The following is a 25,393-nucleotide window of genomic DNA, read 5'->3' on the forward strand; positions in this document are numbered from 1 at the left end:
TGATGGTATATAACATTATACTTGGGCTTTAAGTCAATAAGTTCCTGTATAGTGGTGGGGTTTTTTTTTGATGGCTCACCCTATAGAAGGTATGAAGTCGTAGAATCCTAGTAATCAAAGCCAACCATTGGCTTTGCAACTAGAGTATACGAGGAAACAGAAGGTAGAGTGACTTGTCCAGAGCCACACAGTGACAGAGGCAGGGATCTAACCTACCCCTTGACAAAAAGTCCAGGGCTCTTCTCACTTCCCTGGTGGCCAAAAAGGGGTAGTATTTTGAAATGTTGACCTTCCCAGAAGGGAACTCTTGAAAACTATTGCAAATCCCAAAGATGAATCTAGTGGCTTCCACAGTGATTGGGTGAAAGGTAAGAGAGGGATCAAAGGGCACTGAATAAACAAATGGGGAAGAAAGCCATTTAATTGTTCCTAATTTTAAGAGCAATTCAGATCCCATTAAGGGCATAAAAGGGGCAAGCCTGCTCAAAGATTGGAGGTTTGCCTTCCACGACTGCAGCAAGACCACATAGTTCACCTGAAAAATAGGAAGAAGAGGATGCGCTTCATCCAGGACCAGCGATAGTGCATCAACCAATCTCTGCCTTTTGACAGTTTCCTCGAGCATCTGCCCAGAGTCACAGGGTATTTCCTGCTGAACCTGAGATCCGCCTCCAAGCCACATCAGCCCCTCATAATCTTTCTTTCTGGGCCTTTCCCTGAAATTAATTCCTGATAGACGGTATAAAAGACCAGTTCCTCCAAGAAGAGAAACTCCCCTGGCTGCCACAGGAGGCCAAGGCACTTGGCAGGTAAGACTCATTAAGTGGAATCTGCAAAGTTGATGATGAAATTTCCTAAAGGCTTCTCAGAAAGCTTGGTACTGCCTTTGGACTTGTCTTCTTCAGGCATTTTCTGGTGCCAGATTTGGCTGCCAACCTGGCAGGTCATCCCTGTTTGGGAGAGTGTGATCGAATCCATAAGGGACAATGTGATTGAATCCATAAGGGAGAATGTGATTGAATCCATTGTGGGGCAAAGAGGCTTTTCTGAGTCTGAACACCGAGCCATAGAATCATAAACTCTTAGGGCTGGAAGGTACCATATTCCTCTCATCCATCCTGTTTAGGAACTAAGGTCTAAGATATATCATGTGTCCAGGTCGCACAGAAAGTTGGGGGGAAATAGTAACAGAATGATGCTTCATGTGGGGTTCTTGAGACCGATGCAATTATGATATGAACGCTAATGAAAATTCACTCTAGTGAAAATTTTGCAGTGTTTAAGGGGTCCCCTAAGCCAGGGATCTCAGATCTTCAACCTGTTTCTAGTGTCTCATGCTATTTACAGCAGACCTGAACATCTAGTTAGCCCTGAATGTCTAGTCCCAGGTGTCTCCAATGTCCTGTGGACACTATGTTCTCAATCAGATTTATGAATTGCATCAATATTTAAATGGGTTTCATCCTGGGAAAATTGAGTGATTGAATCATATTGTTTTTTTATGAAACTGCATATCCCAAACCCTGTGGCTAAGGGGGATTTTTTCTGCTGTAGAGAGCTTGATAAGAGCTTGTCTCTTCTCTATTTTCCTCTTGATACTGGAACTGCTCAAAAGATCAAATAGAACATTCTTGGGGGTGATGGTGAGTTCATTGGTTTTCTTTCCGGCTCATCCCACTACCCTCAACAGAGCGTTCACCATTCATGGAAAAGAATCCTACTGATGCCTTCCCTTCTCAGGCCTTCCTGCAGCCCCCTTGGTGACTTCTCAGCAAGTATGAGAGCCGGACTCTGGGAGATCGTGGTACTCAGTGTGGTCTGTAGACCTGCAGCATCAGCGTCACCTGGAACTTGTTGGAAGTGCAGGCTCTCAGGTCCCTCCTATAACCTTCCAAGTTAGAATCTGCATTTAACAAGGTCCCCCGGTGATTAGTAGCCACACTAAGGTGGGAGAAGCCTGTTAAGGGACCATCACCACCCTCTCCCTCTGCACCATCTGGATGTTGAACTTCGCTACCGTGGGAGTTTCATTCATTCAGCACGTACCCAACACCTATTATGTATCAACACTAGGCTTGGGCAGTGGAAAAAGCAAAAATAGGACGTAGCTCTTGAGAAGCTTATGATCTGACGGGGAAACGGACATGAAAACAGTGATACGAGATGTGAATAAAGTACTGTGGGAAGAGAGAAAAAAGAATGACCTAATTTTGCCTAGATCTGGTACACTTCACAGAGAAGGTGGCATTTGGCCTGGGTTTTAAAGAACGAATAGGAGTTCACGGGACCAAGAGGGCATTGCATAGGAGAGTATGAGTAAGAGGCAGGGGATTGTGGACCAGACTGGCATTTGAGAGGCAGAGGCTGTGGTTCTGTCTCCAGATAACGCTTCATGTCTCAGGGAAGGCTCCAAGCTTTGATGCAAACCAAAGGGCTTGGGAAAGGGTTTCTGCACTGAGCATGATGACAACAAGATTGTGGGTAAATATCCCAACATCCCAGAAGCCTCTTGGCTCCGGCTGCAGCTAGGGTTCCTCCAGGATCTTTCTGAACACCCCTTTCCCAGCAGCATGACCTCGTGTTTGCTTTTCTCTGCTTTCTGTCCCACATGCTTCCTTCACACCCACCAGGAAAGATGGCCAAGACAAGGAAAATACTTTAGCTTTTGCCTTGAGGTTCCCTCCCACCACTTTTCAGTGATGGGGAGTATTAAAGAGGTTCCAAGGAAAGGAGAGGAGAAATGAGTATCTAAGGACTTTTTCCTGTTCAGATTTCTCAACTTTTATTTCTCCGGCTATGATATTTTTCGTCCTCAATCTATTTCAGATGATGCCTATTTTCATAGACTAACCTTTCACTTTTTGTTTTTGATTTATCACGAAACACACTAGTCATTGAAAGAATAACATAATGAATACTTGTGTGCCCATCAGCTCTCTTAAAAATCAATGATATGGTGGTTGTCAGGGGCTGGGCGGAGGGAGGAAGGGGGAGTTGGTTGTTTAGTGGGTAGAGAGTTTCAGTTTTGCAAGATGAAATAGTTCTAAAGATCTGTTGTACGTCAATGTGAATGTACTTATCACTACTGTACTGTCTGGTTAAAATGGTTAAGGTAGTAAATTTTGTCCTGTGCGTTTTTACCACAACTTAAAATAATATCAGTGATGCTTTTTACTCCAAAACCATCGTATTTGTTTGCTTAAAAGGGCAGATTGCTGCTGGCTCAGTGGTCTCCTCGAAGCACAAATAGGAGGACTACGCGGGGCCATAGAGGTGTAAGGACAGGAGCCCACTGAGGGGTCAAGCTGTTTTCCTCTTGGGGAAAAAAAAGTGCCAGGGAGAATCTTGGCCAGAGAGGTATTTATTCGCACCTTGGTTTGTTTGTTTTTTCTACAGTTAGCTTACAAGAAGTACATTCAACAAGATAAAAATGATTAGAGGGATCATCAAAGGTCAGAGGGAAAGATTGGGAGAGTGCAAGGGAAGCCGAAATTACCTGTCCAGATACACAGTTGTCCTTTTCTGGAGAGTATCTGGAAGACCTCCTGGGTGGTCTCTTGGGCAAAACTCTAGAACCACGATGTCTCTTAGGGAGCTTTGAGTAGAGACAGAGGGGGCAGCCAATCTGAGGACGTTTCTGGGGTCCAACCAGTGAATGCACACTATGGGGAGAGCCTGTGCCCTCTCGTGAAGAACATGGTCTAGACGCACGATCCTTCCATCCGTACAGCATGGGTGCCTCCTGGGCTGGAACTAGAATCTCCTCAAAAGACATTTTGGGGTCTATCCCACCAATCCTAGTGAACGCTCTGAGCCCCAAAGCCCCTCGTCAGCAAACAAAGTTGCACAATTTTGATCTGATGATTTAGGTTCAGAGTTAAAGCTCATGATGAAGGCGTTGATCCAAGAGCAGGGATCTCTTCAGGCAACCTGGAACACAGCTGCGAGCTCTGGAGAGCTCTGAGCTTTGCCACAATTTTCATTCGTGTTTTCCCATCATGTCGACTCTTTGAGGGAGGGTGGAGTTCCTTGCCAGTTCCCATAGGAGGAACTGAGTGTCTGCTTCTCAGGCACACTCCCCTGGTGCTGGGCCAGAGGAGGATGGCAATACATCCTGAGGGGAAAAGAGGAAGAGGAACTCCAAAGTTGTGTTTTGGGTTTGGTAAGAGCATTTGTCACCGGTGACAAGACAGGTACAGGAAGTTGGGTCACGGGGTGTCAGGGCAGAATCAGACATCCTGGATCACTTGGTCCAACCCTCTCACTCAATCAGGCCGGGGGCCCAGAGATGTCAAGTAACCTGCTCAATGTCACAGAGCTAGTTAGAGCAAATGCATAACTACAACTCGGACCTTCTGACCACAAAGCCTGTGTTCTTTCCCTTCCACCACTGCCTCTTTCCATCTCCCAGGACCTACCATGGGCCTGCACATATGGTAGATGCCTAGTTAGTTACTGTGGTTTCCCCTCTTCTGTTCTAATGTTAGGGTGTCTCATGTTCTCTGGGCTTTCTCTGCTTTACCACCCCCTTTCTGTGAGTCTGTAAGTCCTACCCATGGGGACTCTACAAGGCTCACATCCTGATCCTGGTCTCATTTCAGCGATGAGGGTCCTCTTCCATCTCCCAGTACTTTTGGCTTCCCTGAGCTTGTTCCAGGTTGCAGAATCTGACACAAATGGTAAGTACCACCTTGTATTGTGTTTCCTGGGGCTGCTGTAACGAAGGACCACAAACTGGGCGGCTTAAGACAACAGAAATGTATTCTCCTACAGTTCAGGAGGCTGGAATTCCTAAATCAAGGTATTGGCTGGGTCATGCTCCTCTGAAGGCTCTAGGGGAGAATCATTCCTTGCCCCTTCCAGCCTCTGGTAGCTCCCAGCAATCCTTGGCTTATATGTGCCTCACGCCAATCTCTGCCTCCATCTTCACATGGCCTTCTTCTCTGTGGTGTCCTCTGTGTGTCCTCTCCTCTTGTTATAAGACCACAAGTCATTGGATTTAGAGCCCACTCTAGTCCTGTACCTGTATGGCTTCTTCCTAATTAGCTACATCTGCAAAGACCCTATTTCCAAATAAGGTCACATTCTCAGGTGCTAGTTGGACAAGTTTTTCGGAGGGACACTATTTAAGCCACTACACTCCCCTTGTTCAAAGACTGCATCCTCATCCCCCCACCATTCCAGACCCCGATTCGAGTAAAACAAGGAACCCCACCTCTACTCTACACCCTCCCCTTCCCTACCTCAGGGTCCTTGTGACCAGCTAAGCCTTTTGAGGGACTTGTTTTCAGATCCACCTCACCAAGAACCAAAAAAATCCCCACAGCCCAGAGCCAAGAGCCAACGTGAGTGGTCTCACGCCTTCTTAATCCCATCACTGGGTCCAGTCGGGCCTCTGTATCCACAGGTTCTGCACCAGCAGATTCAACAAGCAGTGGATTGAAAATATTTTTTTTAAAAGATTCCAGAAAGCTCCCAGGCTCCCAAAAAAAAACCCCACTCTGGTAACTATTTATATGACATTTACATTGCATTAAGTATTGTAAGTAATCTAGAGGTGACTCAAAGTATACAGGAAGATGCGCATAGGTTATATACAAATACTATGCCCTTTTACATAAGGGACTCGAGCATCCTGGGGGGTCCTGGAACCAATCCCCTGTGGATACTGAGGGACGAATGTATTCTACTGGACTCCTAAAGAGTGATATTGGCACCTTACTGAGGATCAGAGAGCATTCTTCCCATTCTGGGCTTTTCCTCCTGTCGAATGTTTCCTAACCTTGGTCTTCTGCCTGCTCAGGTTTGAGTGGTGAGGATAATGGTGGAGAAAGAGGGAGACAGAGAAAAGGGCTTCTCCAAAGGGTGGTGTCTGATACCCTGCTCCTTGCTTCTCCCCCTCCAAGAGCAGGCCACCCGCACCTTCACCATCTCTGATGCTGTGAGTCAGGTCAAGATCCAGGTCAACAAGGCCTTCCTGGACTCCCGGACCAGGTAGGTGAGACACACATACCACATGCTTCTCTTCCTAGGCTGACAAGTGCATCTAGGCCAGTCCTGACAAGCCAATGAGCCAAAGCAATTTTACAACCTGCCCTTCCACTCCCAGCCCCTGCCCACCTGCGAGTATGGGGCAAGTATGAGTAAAAGCCAACAATTCCTAAAATCCTCAGCCTCTAAGTTACCTTGAAGGGGATGTCTCATCTGCTCCTATAAGCACTTTCTTCCACGTGGCTAAGTGATTCCTTAGGTCACGCATTGCAGGCTCTCACAAAGCCTGTCCCTAGAAGTTCTCCATTCATTCAACATGTCTTAGGTCAGGTCCCCTTGAGGCAGAATCTGAGACCTGGACTCACACGTGGGTGGCTTACTGGGGAGCGCTCTCACGAAAGCTGTAGCGGAGTGAGGGAGTGAGGCCAGATAGGTAAAAAGAAGGGGTTAAGCAGGGATGTGGTTTAAGGTCTAGCCCCAGCTGACCCCACAGGGAGATCCAGAGTGTAGGCTGCACCTCAGAGCCTATCCTACCCCAAGCAAGAGAGCAGACCTTTCACCTGCCAAAAGGGTCCTTGATGTCAGCCAGACGTGCTGCAAGCTTGGCACTGGGGTGGGGGGGCCGTGGTGTAGCACACTGTGTGACTCCCAGGCACCTCCAGCCAGGAAGCCACCCTGACTCAGAAGCAATTGCTCAGGACAGTTACGGGAGTGAGCCATCAGCGGCTAGGGGAGGGGCACGCCAAAGCTATAAATGGGCCCAAATGAACTTGAGAAACGTGCAGGACACCGGCAGAGTCAGCCACCTCCCAACCATGTGTAGGGCCTGGGTTTCCTGAAATAAGCAATGCAGACTGGGTCCCTGCCCTCGGGAAGCCCATGCTGGAGCTAGAGAGGCAGAAAAACAAGAGTAACCACTTTACTGAGCAGAAAACAACCTTACTCGTTCCTCTTGCTGCCCCTTTACTGGACTTGGGGTTTCATTCCTCACTGGCCCTTGCATAAACTCTCAAGAGGTCCCATAACTTTTTTGCTGACTTTTAGATGACAAGATGTGCTCTGATCACTTCTAGTCCTTTCAGGAGCTCAAATGTCAGCAGAAGAAGACAAAGCACAGAGCCTCTCACTTTCCTCCCCTCGGAGCTGCTTTAGGCTTTCATAGTGAGAGAAGGGCGCGTGGTCCGCCCGTCCCTCTTTCTCGAGCTTTTCCTCATCCCCCAGCCCAGGATTGTCCCTCTTAGGGGTCAAGCTGGGGGAGGTAGGAGAGGTACAGGATGGCAAAGTCTAAGTCGCCTGGACAGCTTAGAGCCTGGGTGTTAGGGGTTGGGTCAGAAGCTCCTTCCCTCCTTGGGCGCTTTTCGGCTCTCAGAGATTCTGCTGCCAGCTCTCTGGCCCAGAGAAGTTCTGACCAGTAGCTCACAGCTCCACCCCTCAGCCCTGGAGCTTGCGGCTCCCTCCCTCACCCCTCCTCACACCATCTTGGGCCAGGTCCCCTTTAAAGATGCCGCAGAAGACTAAAAGTTTTGCCCTGCTGCTGGAGGACGTGCCGATTTGGGGCCGAGGGCTGCCCTGTCTGGCTTACTCTGCTGTTAGGTGCACAGCACGAGCCACGTCTGCTTTTCTTGTTCTCTTTAGGCTCTCTGGGCAGGGGTCAACCACCGGCCATAGCTCCAGGACACGCAGCAGGGCCCTCCTCTCAAGGCCCTTGTCACTAGACTGAGTGCCAAGAAGAAGCCCCACAGTGACAGGAGGGAACTACCTGGTATTTCAGCAACTACCTCCAGACGAACATTCTCCCCCCCTCCTTAATGTCAATCCTTTTATAGCCCAAGGTCGGGGTAGAATAAAAGCCTCACAATTGGTTTTCATCACCTCCTCTGCAAGTCGTGCTGCACAGGACGACCCAGCCGTGCCTTGGAACTCATCCCCACCGATTAGTTCTTGGATTTAGGGGTCTCATGGAGACACAGAGAATCACATTTAAACATCTTGTTCACAAGCACACACACAATCCAGTGACTCACAGTCTGTGATAAGGAAAATGAAGGAAATAAACAGGGCAGTGGCTGCTACTCTAGGCGCGGGGAGCAGGGGAGCAGGGAAGCCTGACGGAGGATGAGAAGGAGCCAGCCATGTAGAAAGCCAGGGTCTGGGAGCAGCAAAGGCAAAGGTCCTGAGGCAGGAAAGAGCTTAGGGTGCTCAGGAAACAGAAAGAAGGCCCACGCTGGTGGTGGCAGTAGGAAAAGAGGACACACAGGTGGAGCCTGAGGGCCAGAGAGTCAGAGGCACAGCAGTGGCTGACAGTGGCTGGGGGAGAAGGGGAGGGATTGGGCTGGCTGTTCATGGGTGTGGGGTCTCCTTGGAGGGTGATGAAAATGTTTGGGAACTAGATAGAGGCAAAGATCCCACAACGTCACGAGCACGTACACAGTAAGCCTGTGGATTCATGCACGTCACAGGGAGAGCCAAGAAAGTGCTTCAGGAAGAGTGTCCTGGTCTGCTTTTCATTCGAAAAAGCACCTTCCTGCAGCCAGATGGAGAACGGATGGGAGAAGGACAGGAGAGGAGGCATGAGTCCCATTAGGAGTCTACTGTGGCCATCCAGATGGGAGAGGTTGGGGGCTAGGACAAGGGGGTAGGCCTGGAGATGGAAACAGAGTTCTTCCAAGGCCCTGCTTGCGTCTGTGGAGCCCGGCCCTGAGGCAGATCAGGAGCTAAGTCCCTGGCGAGTCAAGGTCAGGCAGGAGACCGCGCATAACGCTAGCCAGGGGAGAAAGGCAGGAACAGGGAGGGGCTTGCATGGGACCTTTGGGTGGAGCCCTGGGAGGCCCAGCAACACACCTTCTCTCTTGGGTGGGGGGGCCCTTTGGGACCCATGATGATGGTGATGGCGCTGATGCTAACACGTGTGAGTGTTTCCTCTGTGCCAGAGACAGCTCTCAGCACTTCCCACGCCTTTCCCCCCCAAATCCTAGAAAGTGCTAAATCCAACTATGTGAAGTAGCTGTTTTTGAAGGTCAAAATGATCAAATAACGTGATTGCGACCATTATCCTCATTTTATGGGTAAGGAAATTGGGTACAGAGATGTTGAGTAACTTGCTCAAAGGCACACAGCTACTAAGTGGCCGCAGGAGTCAAACCCAGCCAGCGTGTTCCGGAGGCCCTGATGTAAGTAACACAGTGAGTCCTAGCTCACTCAGAGGTCATGTCTGTAAACCAATCCTGGGGGAACCAGGGTTCAAACTCTAGGTCAGTGCTGTCCAATACAGGAGCCACTGACTACATGTGGCTGCGGAGCCCTTGAAATGTGGCTAGTGACACTGAGGAACTGAATTTTTAATTGTATTTAATTTGAATGCATTTCCATTTAAACAGCCACATGTGGCTAGCGGTTACCATATTGGACATGCCATGCAGCAGTCTGGGCCACTGGGCCATGATGTCTCTTGTAACAGCAACAAAAGGCAGTCTGGCTTATCTTCTTGGGTCCTTTCTTACCGAGGTTGGGGGGAGGTTGGGAGGGGTCAGGCCTGGTGATTACAGCTCAGTCATCACCCATTGTCACCCCTCAGGTTGAGCACCAGACCCCCTCATGCTTGAAGTAGAATCGATAACCTGATCCACAGGGACAGGCCAGGAGTTACAGCCTGTGACGCATATCCCCAAAGCAGGGTTGCCTTTGTGAGAATTTGAGCCATTTCCAAAATTTCAGTCTTAGAGCCGTAAAGATCATCTCATAGGACCCCTCATCTCACACACAAGAAACTGAGGCACAGGAAGGGGGAGAGGGTTCTCATGCAGGGACTTTTCTGACACCACCTTGCCCTTGGTCACCAACTTCTTAGTAGTAGAAAGGTTTGGGGCTTCTCTTTTTTATAGATAGGTAATTAAGACAAAGCCCGAACATCTGGCCCAAGAAATGGTCAACAAGAGGCTAGATGCTACAGCCACAACTAAACAAACTCCACACTAACTCTAGGGCCAGATAGGAGGAAGGATGCTTTCATGGGCAGAACTGGGGCCCATAGGCATGTTATTTCCAGAATTCTCGGTGCACGAGGCCAGCTCCATGGTCAGGGGTTCCTCGGTCTGAATCGGTACATCCTGGGACTTAGGTGTTCTTAGGTTCCCCAACTGATTCGGAAGCAGCCAGCACAGCTGCAACCCTCTGACTCTAATTCAGGAAGTGCTCATGTCCATCTGTCTGCCTTCCTTGAGAACCAGACTTAACGAAGCTTAAAGACACACTGTAGCTTCCTCCTGCCAGAGGAGATTTCCCAGAGGAGATTTTCCAGAGGCATCAGAGGAGAGCTAAGAAAAGATCCTGAGAGCACAGAAGTGGGGGGTCTCCTGCATGCTGCCCACACCCCCGCAGCTCTGCTGTACACACACAGCACCTCACACCCCTGCTACAGGGTCGGAGCCGAGGGCCCGGTCATGACTCCCCCGTTGCTCTCCGTTGTAGGCTGAAGACGGCCATGAGCTCTGAGGTACCCACCACCCGACAGCTCTCCAAATACCTCAAGCACGCCAAGGGCTGGACCCGCATGGCCATCCGCCACGGGCAGGTGTGGGAGGAGTCCTTAAAGAGACTGAGGCAGAAAGTGACCCTGACCAACGTCACAGGTACAGAAAACCCACCAGCCCTCTGATGGCAGGAAGGGGTCATCTCTCCACAGGAGAGAACACAAGCCACCAAAAGTCGCAGTTCCTACTGGGAGCCACGTCCTCTCTCTCCATCAGAATCATGGACTGCAGAGCAAGGAGGGGCTGGGCGGACAGCCAGGCCAATGCTCCTTTTGCAGAGAAAGGAACTTGGGCCCGGCAAGGTCACACTGCCAACTCCAAATGAGGGGACATTTGTGCCTTTTGTTATAACACCATCTGTAAGGCCTCTGTCCAGAGGAAGGACTAAAGTTAATAAACACAGGCTCCCTGTCCCAAACCACAGTGTCACCACTTCCGCCTGTGGACGGGACATTTCAGCCACCTGTGTCAGGGGGGATTTACTGGGATTACGTCACAGGTGATGAGCTGTCTCTCCTGCTCTGGGTACCGTGGAGCTGAAACAATGAGCCGATGGATTGATCGTGACCTCCTCCACCCCTCCACCCCACCCCCTACCAAATGTCACTGCTCACGGTAGGTCACGGAGGAAGGGGATTGGTCTTGACAGGAGGAAGAGGCTGCAGGTTCTCCCTGGGAAAACATCAAGTGGGGGAAGATACCTGGCCTAGGACTCGGGCAAATTCCAAAGTTCCAAAAGGAGGGAACCAGGACAAGGTAGGGAGAAGTAGGGAGCACTTTGGACTCTGAGACTCAAAAGGTGCTGGGGCTTGAACCTCAGCCCCTGCCAACTTCCGCAATTGAGCCCCCGAAGAAGGCCCCCAGAGCCGGATTCCCTTCAGGCTGCTTTAGGACGTTGGCAGCTCTTTCCATTCTGTGCCCACGTGGAGGTCTCTGATGCCTAAGGCTCCCCGCTCTGTTACTCCCGCCGAGATCACAGCGCCCCTCACGTAAAAATGCCCTGTCCCTTCCCAACATCTTTCCTATCTAGATTCCTGCGTGCTTGGGACCTTAGGCGTCAGTGGAGCTTTAGAAGAAAAGCAATCTTCTCAAACTAACTCATACTAACATGTACCTAACCTCTCAGGGGTATTGTTCTAAAAGAAAGATCTGTTGATTCAAAGGGTCTGATAGACAAAGAACTACTAACAATTCTGGAGACCGTTACTATCTGTGTGGCCTTGGGCAAGTCTCGTTCTCTCGTAAAATGAGAATTTAAATTCTTACCTTAATGAGTTGTCAGGATTCAATGAGAAACCCCCTGAGAAATGCTTACTTAGAACGTAAAATGTATTCCCCAAAAAATCAAGTTCAAAAAATGAACCTCCCCTCAGGGCCTCAGAATGGAGAAAGGATTCAGCCCTTTTGGCATCCCTTCTCTTTCAGCCCTTAGCCTGGACTTCACTGCACTCTCTCAGGAGGTGGGCTGTGGTGCCCCAGTTCCTTTGGTGAAATGTGATGAGAGCAGCCCTTACCGCACCATCACGGGAGACTGTAATAACAGGTGAGTGGCCAGTAGGTGGGTTCAGGAGGCAGGTTCTCCCAATCACCACAGCCAACCCATCTGTCCAGCCCACCTGCCCTGCTCAGCCCAGCCAGGGGCTTTGTCACTTGGGCATTACAGGCTTAACTCCCACCGCCTTACCCTCCTGGACTAGCGTCCCACGGGAATCTGTTCTGTTGGAACCCCGCTAACTTCCCCACCTTCTAAAGAGACCACTGTATCCCACTGGAAGGAGCACCTTTCCCCAGGGCAGAGGAGTCCCGCGCCTTCGGAGGTGGCAGTAGTTCCGACACCCCACATTTGAGAGGCCCCTCCTCCGCGTCCTTCCCCAGGGGATCCCCGTGGGGTTTGCGGAGAAGCGGACCCCGGAGCGAACCCGCCGCCTAGGCTGAGGGCCGGTCTTGCTGTTTCAGGAAGAACCCCGCGCTGGGCGCGTCCAACAGGGCGCTGGCGCGCTGGCTGCCGGCGGAGTACGAGGACGGGCTCTCCCTGCCCTTCGGCTGGACGCCGACGAAGAAGCGGAACGGCTTCCCTGTCCCGCTGGTGAGGGCGGACACGGGGTGGGGGCGAGCCCTGAGCAGGCGGGTGAAAGATGGGAGTCAGAGGGGAAAGGATGCCCTCCCACAAACACACAAGGAAAGGAGGAAGAAATAGGTGGGAGGACAGACGCGCGGTAGAACCGCATCCGGAGAGATGGAGATTTGGACTTCCTCCCTGGTGGTGTTCCGGAAAATGCCACTAGAGAGCAGCAGAGTCCGGGTCCCGGAGCCCAGCCACGTGATGGTCACGTCCCAGCTGCCGTCAGGCCAAGTATCCTGGGGTCTCCCAGGCAGATGGCTTCCCTGCCCCATCCTGTTCGCGCTTGCCCTGCCCCAGCCCCTGGAGTGCATCAGCTGGTGCTTGCCGGGACGTCCTATCTGTTGGCCTCATCTGAGTTGGCGGGCCCTCCCCAGAGCCCCTCTTCTAGTCCCAGACACCTGGCACCTCCGTGGCACTTCAGGGACAGCCTGTCTTTGTGTTCCCTCTCTGAGTGGAAAGAGCACTGGCCTTGAAGCCAGCACATCATACAGACCTGGCCCTTTGTAGCGGCAGGACCTTGGTGAGTTGACCTCACCTGTCTAGTCCTCAGTCTCCTCATCTACAAAATGGGGGTAATGCCACGTACCTCACAAGCTTGTCATGGGGATGAAGTGCACCCGTTACATCACAGGTACTCTATAAACTGCAGTTGAATCTGAATCCTCAAAGCACCTTTTCCTCCCTGTCCTTCTCTCTCCACCTGTAGGCCCGTGAGGTATCCAACAAGATTGTAGGCTACCTAAATGAAGAGGGTGTTCTGGACCAAAACAGGTCCCTGCTCTTGATGCAGTGGGGTCAAATTGTGGACCACGACCTGGATTTTGCCCCCGACACGGAACTGGGGAGCAGCGAGTACTCCAAAGTACAGTGTGATGAGCACTGTATCCAGGGAGACAACTGTTTCCCCATCATGGTAGGCCCTGCAGCTGCGGGTCCCTGGCAAACCCCTTGCCTCCCTGATGTGGCAGACATTCCCAGCCTGTCAGCCAGGACCTCCTGGAGATCTTGAATGTTGATTTGACAGCTTCCCAAGCCTCACACGTCTATTCATTCACTCGCCCATTCATTTAGCAAATGGACATTAATCATCTATTCTGTGCCGGGCAGTGCACTGAACTCTTAGAATTCAAAGGTGAACAAGACACTGTCCTTTCCGTCAAGGACAAAGGGCCTGTGTGGGAAATGGACAAGCAATCACTAATGGCAAAATTGGGAAGCTCTGGGGAGTGTTGTCTTCATCCCTGGCCCAGCAGCATTGATGTCACCTGGGGTCTTATTAGAAATGTAAAATCTCAAACCTCATCCCAGACATCGGGAAGCAGAATCTACATTTTATTGGAATCCCCAGGAGATTCATTTTATAGACAGTGAAATTTGTGGAATGCTACCGTAAGTCATCTCAGAGTCGGGAAGGCTACTCCCAGAATGGATGAGTCAGGATGAGTGGCAGGCATTTGTGGGAATTTCCAGCAGGAAGGGAAAGGAACTTGCAGTGGTGCACCTTTCTTCTTATTCATGATTTTACAGTTAGGGAATGATTTATTCACTCAAACAAATCGGGGCTATGTGTTGTGGTGTAAAGAACATAAGCTGTGAAGTAAGGTCAGCCTAGATCTGAATCCCACATCTTTCCCTTTCAGTTTGTAAGATCTTGGGCAAATTACTTAACCTTTCTGAGCCTCCGTTTTCTCACGTGTAAAATGGGACAGAATGGTCTACCTTACAGGGTTTTATGAGGACCAAAGTGAGATAAAGTATGCCTAATGCCAAGCACATGGTAGGGCCAGAATAAATCAATGGTAGCTGTTGTTAATTATTAACAAACCCTTTCCTGCCTCACGTCCTGCTTCCTTGTGCCGGGATCTCAGGACTCTCTCTCAACCAAAAATTTGGAGGTTTTGCTATGAAAGATTGAATGATTCCCCCTCAGCCCTTTTAGTCAGCAGATGTAGTGACCTTCAGGGAGTTGGGGGCCCAGGATTTATAGCATCAGCAGGAGGCATCTGGAGCCATTGTCTGGTGCCAGGGTCCCAGGAGGGCACCATCAGCATCTTTGCCAGCTGCATCCAGACCTACCCTGGGGAGAGGTTGCCAGCTGTACCACCTCTGCCCAGTCACCCACCCCGATCTCTCTGCAGTTCCCGTGCAACGACCCCAAGGTGAAGACTCAAGGAAAATGCATGCCTTTCTTCCGGGCCGGGTTTGTCTGCCCCACTCCACCTTACCAGTCATTGGCCCGAGAGCAGATCAATGCTCTGACCTCCTTCCTGGACGCCAGTTTAGTGTACAGCCCTGAGCCGAGCCTGGCCAGCCGCCTCCGGGATCTCAGCAGCCCACTGGGCCTCATGGCCATCAACCAGGAGGCCCAGGACCACGGGCTGGCCTACCCGCCCTTTGACAACAAGAAGCCGAGCCCCTGTGAGTTCATCAACACCACTGCCCACGTGCCCTGCTTCCTGACAGGTGAGTCTAGGCTGGCAACAGAGGGGCCAAAGGACAAGGGGATTATCCTGGGGCCTGAGAGCAGAGGAAGGCCAGAAGAGCTTCTCGAGGCCACTGGGCGGCTTCCAGGGAGGCTTTACCATTGCTTCTTCTCATTGTCTCCTGGAAAAACACACACCAAGACATCATTGCCGTGGGCAGTGGTCCAGGACTGGCAGAAGGGCACAGATGAATACAGAATGTAAGAACATGTGTTCACTGTATAAAAAAAAAAAAAATAAGGAAGTCCAGTAAAGCACAAAGAAACTAAGAAAATCCCCCAAATCCCACCACTCACGCCTATGTTTCCAGTTTTTTTCTATCATAGATCTAGTTCTACCTTGTTTTACACAATTGGGGTCATACTAGAAGTAATTCTCTGTCTTCTCATTGTCTGATATCTTCTCTTAATGTATCACATCTTTAAATATTCATCTACATCATGATCTTTAATGGCTGCCTGGTACTCCATGACATATATGTATCATAATGTATTTTATCAACCTTACTTGGAGACATTTGTGTCATTTCTAGTTTTTCTGTGATTTTTGTTTGTTCGTTTTTGTTAAGGTCTTGAGCATCCTTGTTGATGAATTCTTGTGCTCATTTTGTTTTTTGTTTTTTTTGCTGTATGCAGGCCTCTCACTGCTGTGGCCTCTCCTGTTGCGGAGCACAGGCTCCAGACGCACAGGCTCAGTGGCCATGGCTCACGGGCCCAGCCGCTCCGCGGCATGTGGGATCCTCCCGGACCAGGGCACGAACCCATGTCCCCTCCATCGGCAGGCGGACTCTCAACCACTGCACCACCAGGGAAGCCCTTGTGCTCATTTTTAATAATTTTACTAAGATAACTTCCTAGAGGAGGACGTTCTAGATTAAGAGGAATGTATATTTTTAAGGCTTTCCATAAACTTGGCACAAAGTCCCCACTCCATGTATCCTGTACGCAGCCAAAGCTCTCCAGCTCTCCTCATTCCGGGGGCTCCTGCCCTCCTGGCGTTCTCTGCCTGGGGCTTCTGGAGGCCTTCTCTCTTCCAAAAACCCACTCTCCCAGGACAAGCCCCCAGCCCACCCAGACATGGCAGAAGACCCAGATCTCTTGGTAGAGCTCTTGGATTCTGTGTCCATACACATCTCGCATCAGTCCAGACACAAAACTAAGCCCTTCCTGTTTTCCATTAAAATATCCAGTAAGACCAAGTATTCATGAATTTAATAGACTTTCCTGAAGATTAGAGGACACAGGGAGAAGTCCCCTTATGAAACAGCTGGTCTTTTACCATCTATACGACCCTCTCTTCCCAATAGTCCCCATCTCTAGATTCTTCTCCCTTATTACACAGAGGAATTCAACCCTACCCAATCTCTTACCCTCAAACTTGCACTCCTAAAACCATCCAAATTGCTCCGCACAATAAAAAGCCCCTCGTTTATTTGTAGGTCCCGTCTTAGAAGGCAGTTGGGATTTAATTAGCAAAATTTTACTTTTTAACGTCACCTGTATGTAGTCTTTCTTTACCACAGTCTTGTGGGTTCGACCTTATTATCCCCATTTTCACAGACATGAAGACTGAGGCTTAGAAATGTTAAGTAACTTGTCCAAAGTCACAGAACTAAAAAGTGTGTGTGGAGAGCTGGGATTCTAATCTATGAATCGCAACCCCGATCTCTTTCCACCTTAAACTAACTGGAAGGAGGGGCTTTGGAGAGCTTCCCTTTGGGACACCACATTTATTCTTTGTGCAGGTTACTGGGTTCTGGGGCTGCTCAGGGGGGACCCACCCTTCTGCCTTCTGGGCTTTCAGGAGATCCCCGAGCCTCAGAGCAGATCCTACTGGCCGTTTCCCACACCCTCCTTCTCCGAGAGCACAACCGGCTGGCCAGAGAACTAAAGAGACTCAACCCTCATTGGGATGGAGAGAAGCTCTACCAGGAAGCCCGGAAAATCCTAGGAGCCTTCATACAGGTAAGAGGCTCAGGAGAACTGCGTCACGTGCCAGCCTCGCTTCTGCTCCTGGCTCTGCCCTCTGCCCACGGCCACGCGTCCAGTGACCTCCTCGGCTTTCCACACCTCCATTTCCCCCTTCCTCTTCTCTGCTGCATCTTTCCCACTGTCCCATTCTTTTAAACCCTCCCTTTTGTTTCTTCAGCTTCTCGGCCCCAAAATGAATCCCTGGATTCAGGGTGTTGGAGAGTCATTCATATGTCAGTTACTCAGTATGCCCACCCAGGGGCCATCACTGGGACCACAGGCTCCATCACTCCTGGGACTGTTACATCACAGTTATTTTGATTGTTTTGATTGGATTATCTTCTAAAATTTTCCACACCTAAGCCACATGTCACAGGCATAGTCAATTGCTATTGTTGATTGACTGATTGACTAACTAGAAGAGACTTAGAAAAGTTGATATGTTGATATTAACCATACACCTATTTTTTAAACATTTTATTTAAAATAAATTGTAGATGCTCAGGAAGTTGTATCAAAAAGAAAAAAAAGCACATGCACCTCGTCTCCCCCAGTGCTAACAGTTTGCATAACTATGGTACAATATCAAAAGCCTGAAGTTAACATAGATACGAACCATAAAGTTTATTCAGATTTCACCAGTTATAAGTGCAGTCAATTCATGTGGGGTGTGTGTGTGTGTGTGTGTGTGTGTGTGTGTGTGTGTGTGTGTAGCTCCATGTAAGTGTATCACATATGTAGTTTCAGGTAACCACCACCACAATAACGACACTTACCTCTACCATCACCACAGACTCCCTTGTGCTACCTTTTTATAGCCACATCCACCCTCCCCATTCCCACATCCCTAACCCCCGGCAACCACTAATCTGTTCTCCATCTGTACATTTATGTTATTTCATGAGTATTATATAAATGAAATCATGCAGTATGTATTCTTTTGAGACTGGCTTTTTACTTTCAGCATAATTTCCTTGAGGTTCATCCAACTTGTTACGTACATCAATTGTTCATTTCTTTTTGTTGTTGAGTAGTATTCTAAGTTTTGTTTAACCATTCACCTATTGAATGACATTTGCATATCTTCCAATTTGGGGCTATTATGAATAAAGCTGCTATGAACATTCATGGATAAGTTTCTGCATGAAAATAGGTTTTTATTTCTCTGGGATATATGCCCAAGAGTGCAATTGCTGGGTTATACGCTAAGTCCATTTTTAGTTTTAAAAGGAACTGCCAAAGTATTTTTCAGAGTGGCTGTACTGTTTTTTACATTCCCACCAGCAATGTATGAATGATCCAGTTTCTCTTCATTCTGGTCATTATTTGGTGTCATCACTCATTTTTTTTTTTACCCTTTCTGATAGGTATGTAGTGATATTGCATTGTGGTTTTACTTTGCTTTATCTGAGGGCTGATCATATTGAACTTCTTTTCATGTGCTTTTTTGCCATCTGGATATTCCCTTCAATAAAACATCTGTTCATATATTTTGCCCGTTTTCAAAATGGATTTTGTCTTTTGTTGAGTTTTGAGAGTTCTTTATATATTCTAGATATGACTCCTTTGTCAGGTATGTGACTGTAAAATTTTTCTCCCAGTCTGTACTTTGTCTTTTCATTTTCTTAACAGGGTCTTTTGCAGAGTAAGAGTGTTTAATTTTGATGAGGCCAAATTTATCAGTTTCTTCCTTTCATAGATTGTGTTTTGGTGTCAAGTTTCAATTCTTTCCCTAGTCTTAGGTCCCAGAGATTTTTCTCCTGGTTTTATGTTTCTAGACATTTTATAGTTTTATCTTTTACATTTAAGTCCATGATCCATTTGAGGTTAATTTTTGTATAAAGCATAAGGTTTAGGTCAGGGTTCATTTGGGGTGGGGGGTATGGTTGTCTAATTGCTCCAGCACCACTTACTGAAAGGCTATCTTTCTCCTTTTGAACTGCTTTTGCTCCATTGTCAAAAATTATTTGGGCATTATGTGGCAGCCTGGATGGGAGGGAAGTCCGGGGAAGAATGGATACATGTATATGTATGGCTGAGTCGCTTTGCTGTGCACCTGAAACTATCACAACATTGTTAACCGGCTATACTCCAATATAAAATAAAAAGTGTAAAAAAAACTTATTTGGGCATATTTATGTCAATCTATTTCTATGTTGTCCATTATAGTCCACTAATCTATGTGTCTAGTCCTACACCAGTACCACAGTGTTTAATAACTGTAGCTATAAAATAAGACAACATTAAGAAGAATGACTCCTCACTTTATTCTTTTTAAAAATTAGTTTGGCTATTGTAGGGTCTTTACCTTTCCATATATATTTTAAAACATGCTGATCTATGTCTACAAAGAAATCTTGCTGAGATTTTGATAAGAATTGTATTAAAACTATAGATCAATTTAGGGACAATTGACATCTTTACAATGTTGAGTTTTCCACTATATAAACATAGTATGTCTCTCCAAGTATTTAGATTTTCTTTGATTTATTTCATCAGCGTTTTATAATTTTAATCACACAGATCCTATACATGCTTATTACATTTATACCTGAGTATTTCATTTCCTTTGGAGGAACTGTAAGTGGTATTACATCTCTTATTTCAGTTTCCACTTATTCATTATCAGTGTATAAAAATATAATTGATTTTTATGTGTCGAGTCTGTATCCTATGACCTTGTTGAATGCAATTAGTTCCAGGAGTTCTGTAGATTCCTTGGGATTTTCTCCATAGATAGTCATGTCACCTACAAATAATGACAGTTATATTCCTTCTTTTTTAATTTGTATGTTTTTCATTTCTTTTTCTTGCCTTATTACAGTGGCTGCAACTTCCAGTACTATACTGAATAAGAGTGATGAGAGCAGACATTCTTGTCTTCCCAATAGTAAAAGAAAAGCATTCAAGGTTACACCATTAACTATAGTTAGTTGTGATTTTTTTTTGGTAAATGCTCTATATGAAGTTGAGGATGTTCTGCTCTATTCCTAGCATACTGAGAGTTTTTATCATGAATAGATGTGGAATTTTGTCAAATGGTTTTTCTGCATTGATTTAGATAATCATATAACTTTTCTTCTTTAGTTTATTCTGCTTGCTTTGGGTTTACTTTGCTCTTCCTGCTAGTTTATTGAGGTAGGAGATTAGATTATTGATTTGAGAGCTTTCTTCTTTTCTAACATAAGTATTACAAGTGATATAAATTTCCCTCTTAGCACTGTTAGTTGTATCCCACAAATATTGATATGTTATATTTTCATTTTAATTCACTGTGTATGTTTTGTTGTTGTTGTTTCTTTGTTTCAGACTTTCTCTTTGACCTGTGGGTTATTGAGAAGTATATTGTTTTATTTCCAAGTGTTTAGAGATTTTTCTGCTGCCTTTCTGTTACTGATTTCTAATTTGATTCCATCATGGTCAGAGAATATACTCTTATGATCTCAATTCTTCCAAATTTGTTAAGGTTTATTTTATAACCCTGGTATTGTTATCTTGTTGAATGTTCCATAGGTCCTTAGAAAGTATTTGTATTCTGCTGTTGATGGGTGTAGTGTTACCCAGTACATCATTCTTCTTTCCTTTCTGGAGGTCACACGTCTTTCCCCTGTGCGTGTGTCTCTCATCTTATCAGGACACTAGTCTTTTTGGATTAGGGCTCCACCCTTATGACATCACTTAACCTTAATTACCTCTTTACAGGCCCTATCTTCAAATACAATCAAAAGAGAGGGTTAGAGCTTCAACATATGGATTTGCATCCATAATAAGGCTTCTTGGACTACAAGAAAAAGAAACCCATGCAAGCTAGTTCAGATGTTCAGTACAGGTTCACCCTACACATGTATCAACTGCAAGCTAGTAAGGGTTTCTCCCGGAACCCCCAGGCAGGGAGTGTAGTTGGGCCTCAACTAGGGTGAGAGCCAGAGACTGGAAACCATCTGGAATTAGGGCAGTTACTCTCACTCTGTCTCTCCCTCCTCTCTGCTCCTCTCTTCACTTCTCCACTCTCTTTCTCTGCAGATGGGTTTTCTCTGCTTTTCTGCACATGATAGAAAATGACAACCCATATCACCCCATCTGTCCCCTCAGATAGAGCACCACCAGAAATAGCTTGAATAGCTATTTCTATTCAAGCTATAATTTCTTGAAGAGCTGCATCTGATATCTAAGTTCCTGAGAGAGAGAATCTGACTAACCAGCTTAGTCTGGTGCCACAGCTGGGCCCGTCCACTGTGGCCAGAGGTAGGGCTTCTCACACCCTTTTCTCACGACTTGTTTCTCCTTCCAGATTATCACCTTTAGGGACTACCTACCCATTGTGCTAGGTGATGAGATGCAAAAGTGGATCCCTCCATACCAAGGCTATAACAAATCTGTGGATCCCCGAATTTCCAATGTCTTCACCTTCGCCTTCCGCTTTGGCCACTTAGAGGTCCCCTCCACTGTGTTCCGCCTGGATGAGAATTATCAGCCATGGGGTCCGGAAGCAGAGCTCCCCCTGCATACCCTCTTCTTCAACACCTGGAGGATAGTCAAAGATGGTATGTCCTTTCAGGGAAGCACTGTCACTAGGCTGTCTCACTCTGTAGCCTGCTTCTAGGGAAACCTGGCTTGGAAGTCAGACTCCAGGCACTTCCTGTGTGACCCTAGGCAAGTGAATTCACCTCACGGAGCCTCAGTTTCCTCATTTGTAAAATGGGGACAGTAATAATACCTATCTCATAGGATATTAAAAAAAATAGAAATATATGTATAAAGTGCCCTACAATGGTTCCTGACACACAGGATGTGGTTATTATTCTTTCTTTCTTCTGCTGGCCTTTAAGATGCTGAGTTTTCCCTGTTCTCTTTCCATGCCTCAGGTTTCTCTGATCCCTGCAGAAATAATTCCTAGGTCTAGTAAAAAAAAAAAAAAAAATTGCTCTTTTCTGCTCTCCTCTACGGCTTTCCACCTACATTAAGTGCCAAAGGTTGAAGCCAGCTCCCCTTTATCCTGAGGTGGGCTGTGTTGAAACTGGCTTTACTTAAGGCTTGACAAGTCAGGGCATTTTCCAGAGATTTCTGACATCTCTTCCCAAGCTGCACAGTTCATTGGGGGAACATATGGAGGAGAAGGAGCCAGCTCTCTGAACTGGAGCTTGAAAGAAACCCTACGCTTATGCTTATGCCATCACCCCAGGACGGCAGGTGGTCTGGACTGACCCCCAGCCCCCAGCATACCCTGCGGGCTGCATTGGGCTCTTCTCTCCCCACTTCCAGCCCGAGAGGTGCAGTTGGCCCTTCTTTCACCTGAGAAAGAGAAACTGTCTGGTGGAGGGAGGAGCCAGCAGTGGAAGATGTCCCCAGCTGCCCCCATCCCCAACATGGCCTCTGGGTCTCCCTTGCAGGTGGAATTGACCCTCTGGTGCGGGGCCTGCTGGCCAAGAAGTCCAAATCGATGAATCAGAATAAAATGATGACGAGTGAGCTGCGCAACAAGCTTTTCCAACCCACTCACGTGATCCACGGCTTTGACCTGGCTGCCATCAACATACAGCGTTGCCGGGACCATGGGATGCCTGGTGAGTGGGCCTAGGGTCCTGCCAGGTCTGGGGAACTTTTAGCTACTTTCTGGGGTTCCAAGGGACTCTCGTCTGTAGCCCTGAGGAGGTGATCACTTCTAAAACAGAAGGCAGAGATGCCCTTTTTTTTTTTTGACTGCGCCACGCAGCATGTGGGATCTTAGTTCCCCAACCAGGGATAGAACCCATGCCCCCTGCAGTGGAAGCACAGAGTCTTAACCACTGGACCTCCACGGAAGTCCAGAGATGCCCGTTTTTAAAACTCACTTTGCTCATCTGTGAAATGGAATCTTCCATTCTCCTTAATGCAGAGACCAGAGAACACATCTGGTACTTTCTTTGAGCTCCTCAAATGAAAGGAATCAACAACTGACTTGTAAAACCAGTTTAAAAGTCCAGAAAATATTAAGAAAAGGATAACAGAGGGAAAACAACGACTATCGGATCTTCCTAAATGTAGTACTTAAGAGCCAGACTGCCTGGGTTCAAATTCCAGCTATGCCCTTTCTACTTATGTGACCTCAGGCAAGTTACTTGACATCTCTGTTCTTCAATTTACGTTTGTGTATGGTGCTTAGAATAGTTCCTGGACCCATAGTAAGCACCATATAACCTACTAGCCCCCTCGAAGCTCAAGTGCCACAGTATAAAACAATGGCTCACCGACTCCCCTATCCCAAGGGATGTGAACACAGACTTTCTGGGGCTGATGGAGCTGGAGTGGGCAGTTCTGCAAGGGGGATGAGACAGCTCCAGCCTCTCTGCCCTAGGGTACAACTCCTGGAGAGGCTTCTGTGGCCTCTCACAGCCCCAAACACTGAAGCAGCTGCACGCCGTGCTGAAGAACAAGGTGCTGGCTGAGAAGTTACTGGTTCTCTACGGGACCCCTGACAACATTGACATCTGGATAGGGGCCATCGCTGAGCCCCTGGTAGAGAGGGGCCAGGTGGGGCATCTCCTGGCCTGCCTCCTGGGAAGGCAGTTCCAGCAGATCCGTGATGGAGACAGGCAAGTGAGACCTCACGGGGGAGGGCACGGAGGGCATCCCTTCTCGGAGGTGGGCCATGGGCGTCCTACAGGAGGACTGACGCCAGACCTTGGCATGTTCCGGTGACCTCCTTCCTTCCCCTCTGGCAGACTGGGGAGGGTCCAACGGCTGGGCTGTATGGAGAGACCCTGCTTCTGTCTCTGCAGGTTCTGGTGGGAGAACCCTGGGGTCTTCACTGAGGAGCAGCGGAACTCTCTACAGAAAATGTCCTTGTCACGCCTTGTCTGTGACAACACCCACGTCACCAAGGTCCCGCTGCACCCCTTCCAAGCCAACAACTACCCCCAAGGCTTTGTGGATTGCTCATCCATCGATAAGCTGGACCTCTTACCGTGGGCCTCTAAGGAGAATTAGGGGCCTGGACTCCACGGCCTCCCAAACTGTGCAGTAAAGCTCCCCTTGGTCCACGATGCCACTTCAAGCAAGCACAGTGACCCGGTCCCTTAGAGCTCCATACCTAATCCCAGCCCTTCCTTCCAGCCGGGTCTCTCTACACTCCCTGGATGCACACCTCGCTCAAGCCCGAAGCCAGCCCCCTCGGCCTCTCCAGCTCTTCCTCTTGAATCCATCCTCTCTGCCTGCGGAAACCCACCTTTCTGTCAAGACTCCGAGATACCCTCTGAGATACCTTCCAGTCTAGCTTGCCAGATGTCACCCATCCTCTCCCCTGAACAAGTCAAGGCCTTTACACCCTTATCTCTCCTCCCCGTGATTGTAAACTCCCCCGTGATTATAAACTCCCCAAGATTGTAAACTCCTTGAGCCGGGGACTTCAGCCCACTTCCAAGTGTGTTCCGTGGCCCCCAGCACGGTGCTCAGCATACAGGAAGTGCCCAGTAAACATCTGGTGATTGACTACGGGTGCTGGCAATGGCCTTGTTCCCCTCCCAAGGCAGGCCTTGGAATCACTGCCAAATGAGTAACTGGATGTTTACAGTTCAGACATGTCTCACCACCAACAGGTCGTGTGCACGAGTCTATGGGCTGAGAGGGCACGGTCTGGTGGGATTTCAAAGTGCTCTCAAAGAAAAAGAGGAGGCAAGGAGCTTCTGGGAAAAGAAGCCATGGCTGTGGGGTGGCAAGAGAGCCCTCAGTGCCACGGGGTCAAAGAGGGAGGAAATCCAAGCCTGGATTCCCCCAGAGCTAAAGTTAATTTCCCTTCCAGGGGCCCTTCAGGGAAATACCCTCTTCTTCTAGGCCAGTCCTTGGAGCCTGCGAGGCCTTTGACGGGCAGCTCCAGAACATTGCTGGCACTGCCGCCCAATACATATTCATGAGTTGTTTTAAAACGACCTTCCTGGGTAAGGTCAGCCCAGCCGGGGCCTCCAGATCCCCTGACTGGTGGGGCAGGGGTGGGAGGCACTTAGCCATCCTGTGGGAAAAGCCCAGGAGCCACAAGGCCTGGGCTGCAGCCCTGACTCTGGCACCCTCTTCTCTGAGGCCTCACATGAGGCCCTTAACCTCACTGAAACACCCCTCTCATCATCAGTGAAATGGAGCTGAGTAGTATTTATCCTGCTAGGGTGAAGTGCCGGGGGCTCCTATGGGCATGGGAGCCCCAGCATCCTGCATACTTTCAGGCTGTAGCTGTGGGTGCCCCTCCCCAAATGTGGGAAGAAGGGAGGGAACAGGGAGGGAATCTACCAATCAGAGGGATTAAGTTCCAGGCAAGTTTATTAGGGAAGT

At 48.4% G+C, this 25,393-nt stretch overlaps 1 protein-coding gene across 3 annotated transcripts; it reads left to right on the forward strand.

Annotated features, from left to right (window-relative positions):
• The first annotated feature begins 651 nt into the window (after positions 1-651).
• Positions 652-24,533, forward strand: LPO (lactoperoxidase). Of its 3 annotated transcripts, XM_029212093.1 has the most exons (13): positions 691-809; positions 4,602-4,679; positions 5,907-5,994; positions 10,459-10,619; positions 11,946-12,063; positions 12,477-12,606; positions 13,349-13,555; positions 14,781-15,105; positions 16,929-17,089; positions 21,387-21,639; positions 22,486-22,659; positions 23,430-23,667; positions 23,854-24,533. In XM_029212093.1, the coding sequence occupies exons 2-13, from the start codon at positions 4,604-4,606 to the stop codon at positions 24,059-24,061; spliced, it is 2,139 nt and encodes a 712-aa protein (XP_029067926.1). In that variant the 5' UTR covers positions 691-809; positions 4,602-4,603; the 3' UTR covers positions 24,062-24,533. The 3 variants fall into 3 exon arrangements, with proteins under 3 accessions (XP_029067927.1, XP_029067926.1, XP_029067928.1); XM_029212094.1 differs by lacking the exon at positions 5,907-5,994 and having other exon boundaries at positions 652-809; positions 23,854-24,226; XM_029212095.1 differs by lacking the exons at positions 691-809; positions 5,907-5,994; positions 10,459-10,619 and having other exon boundaries at positions 4,604-4,679; positions 23,854-24,061.
• The last annotated feature ends 860 nt before the right edge of the window (positions 24,534-25,393 follow it).

The sequence above is a fragment of the Monodon monoceros genome, unplaced genomic scaffold (genome assembly GCF_005190385.1).
Source record: "Monodon monoceros isolate NGI ecotype Baffin Bay Population unplaced genomic scaffold, NGI_Narwhal_1 Super_Scaffold_9, whole genome shotgun sequence".
Lineage (NCBI taxonomy): Eukaryota > Metazoa > Chordata > Mammalia > Artiodactyla > Monodontidae > Monodon > Monodon monoceros.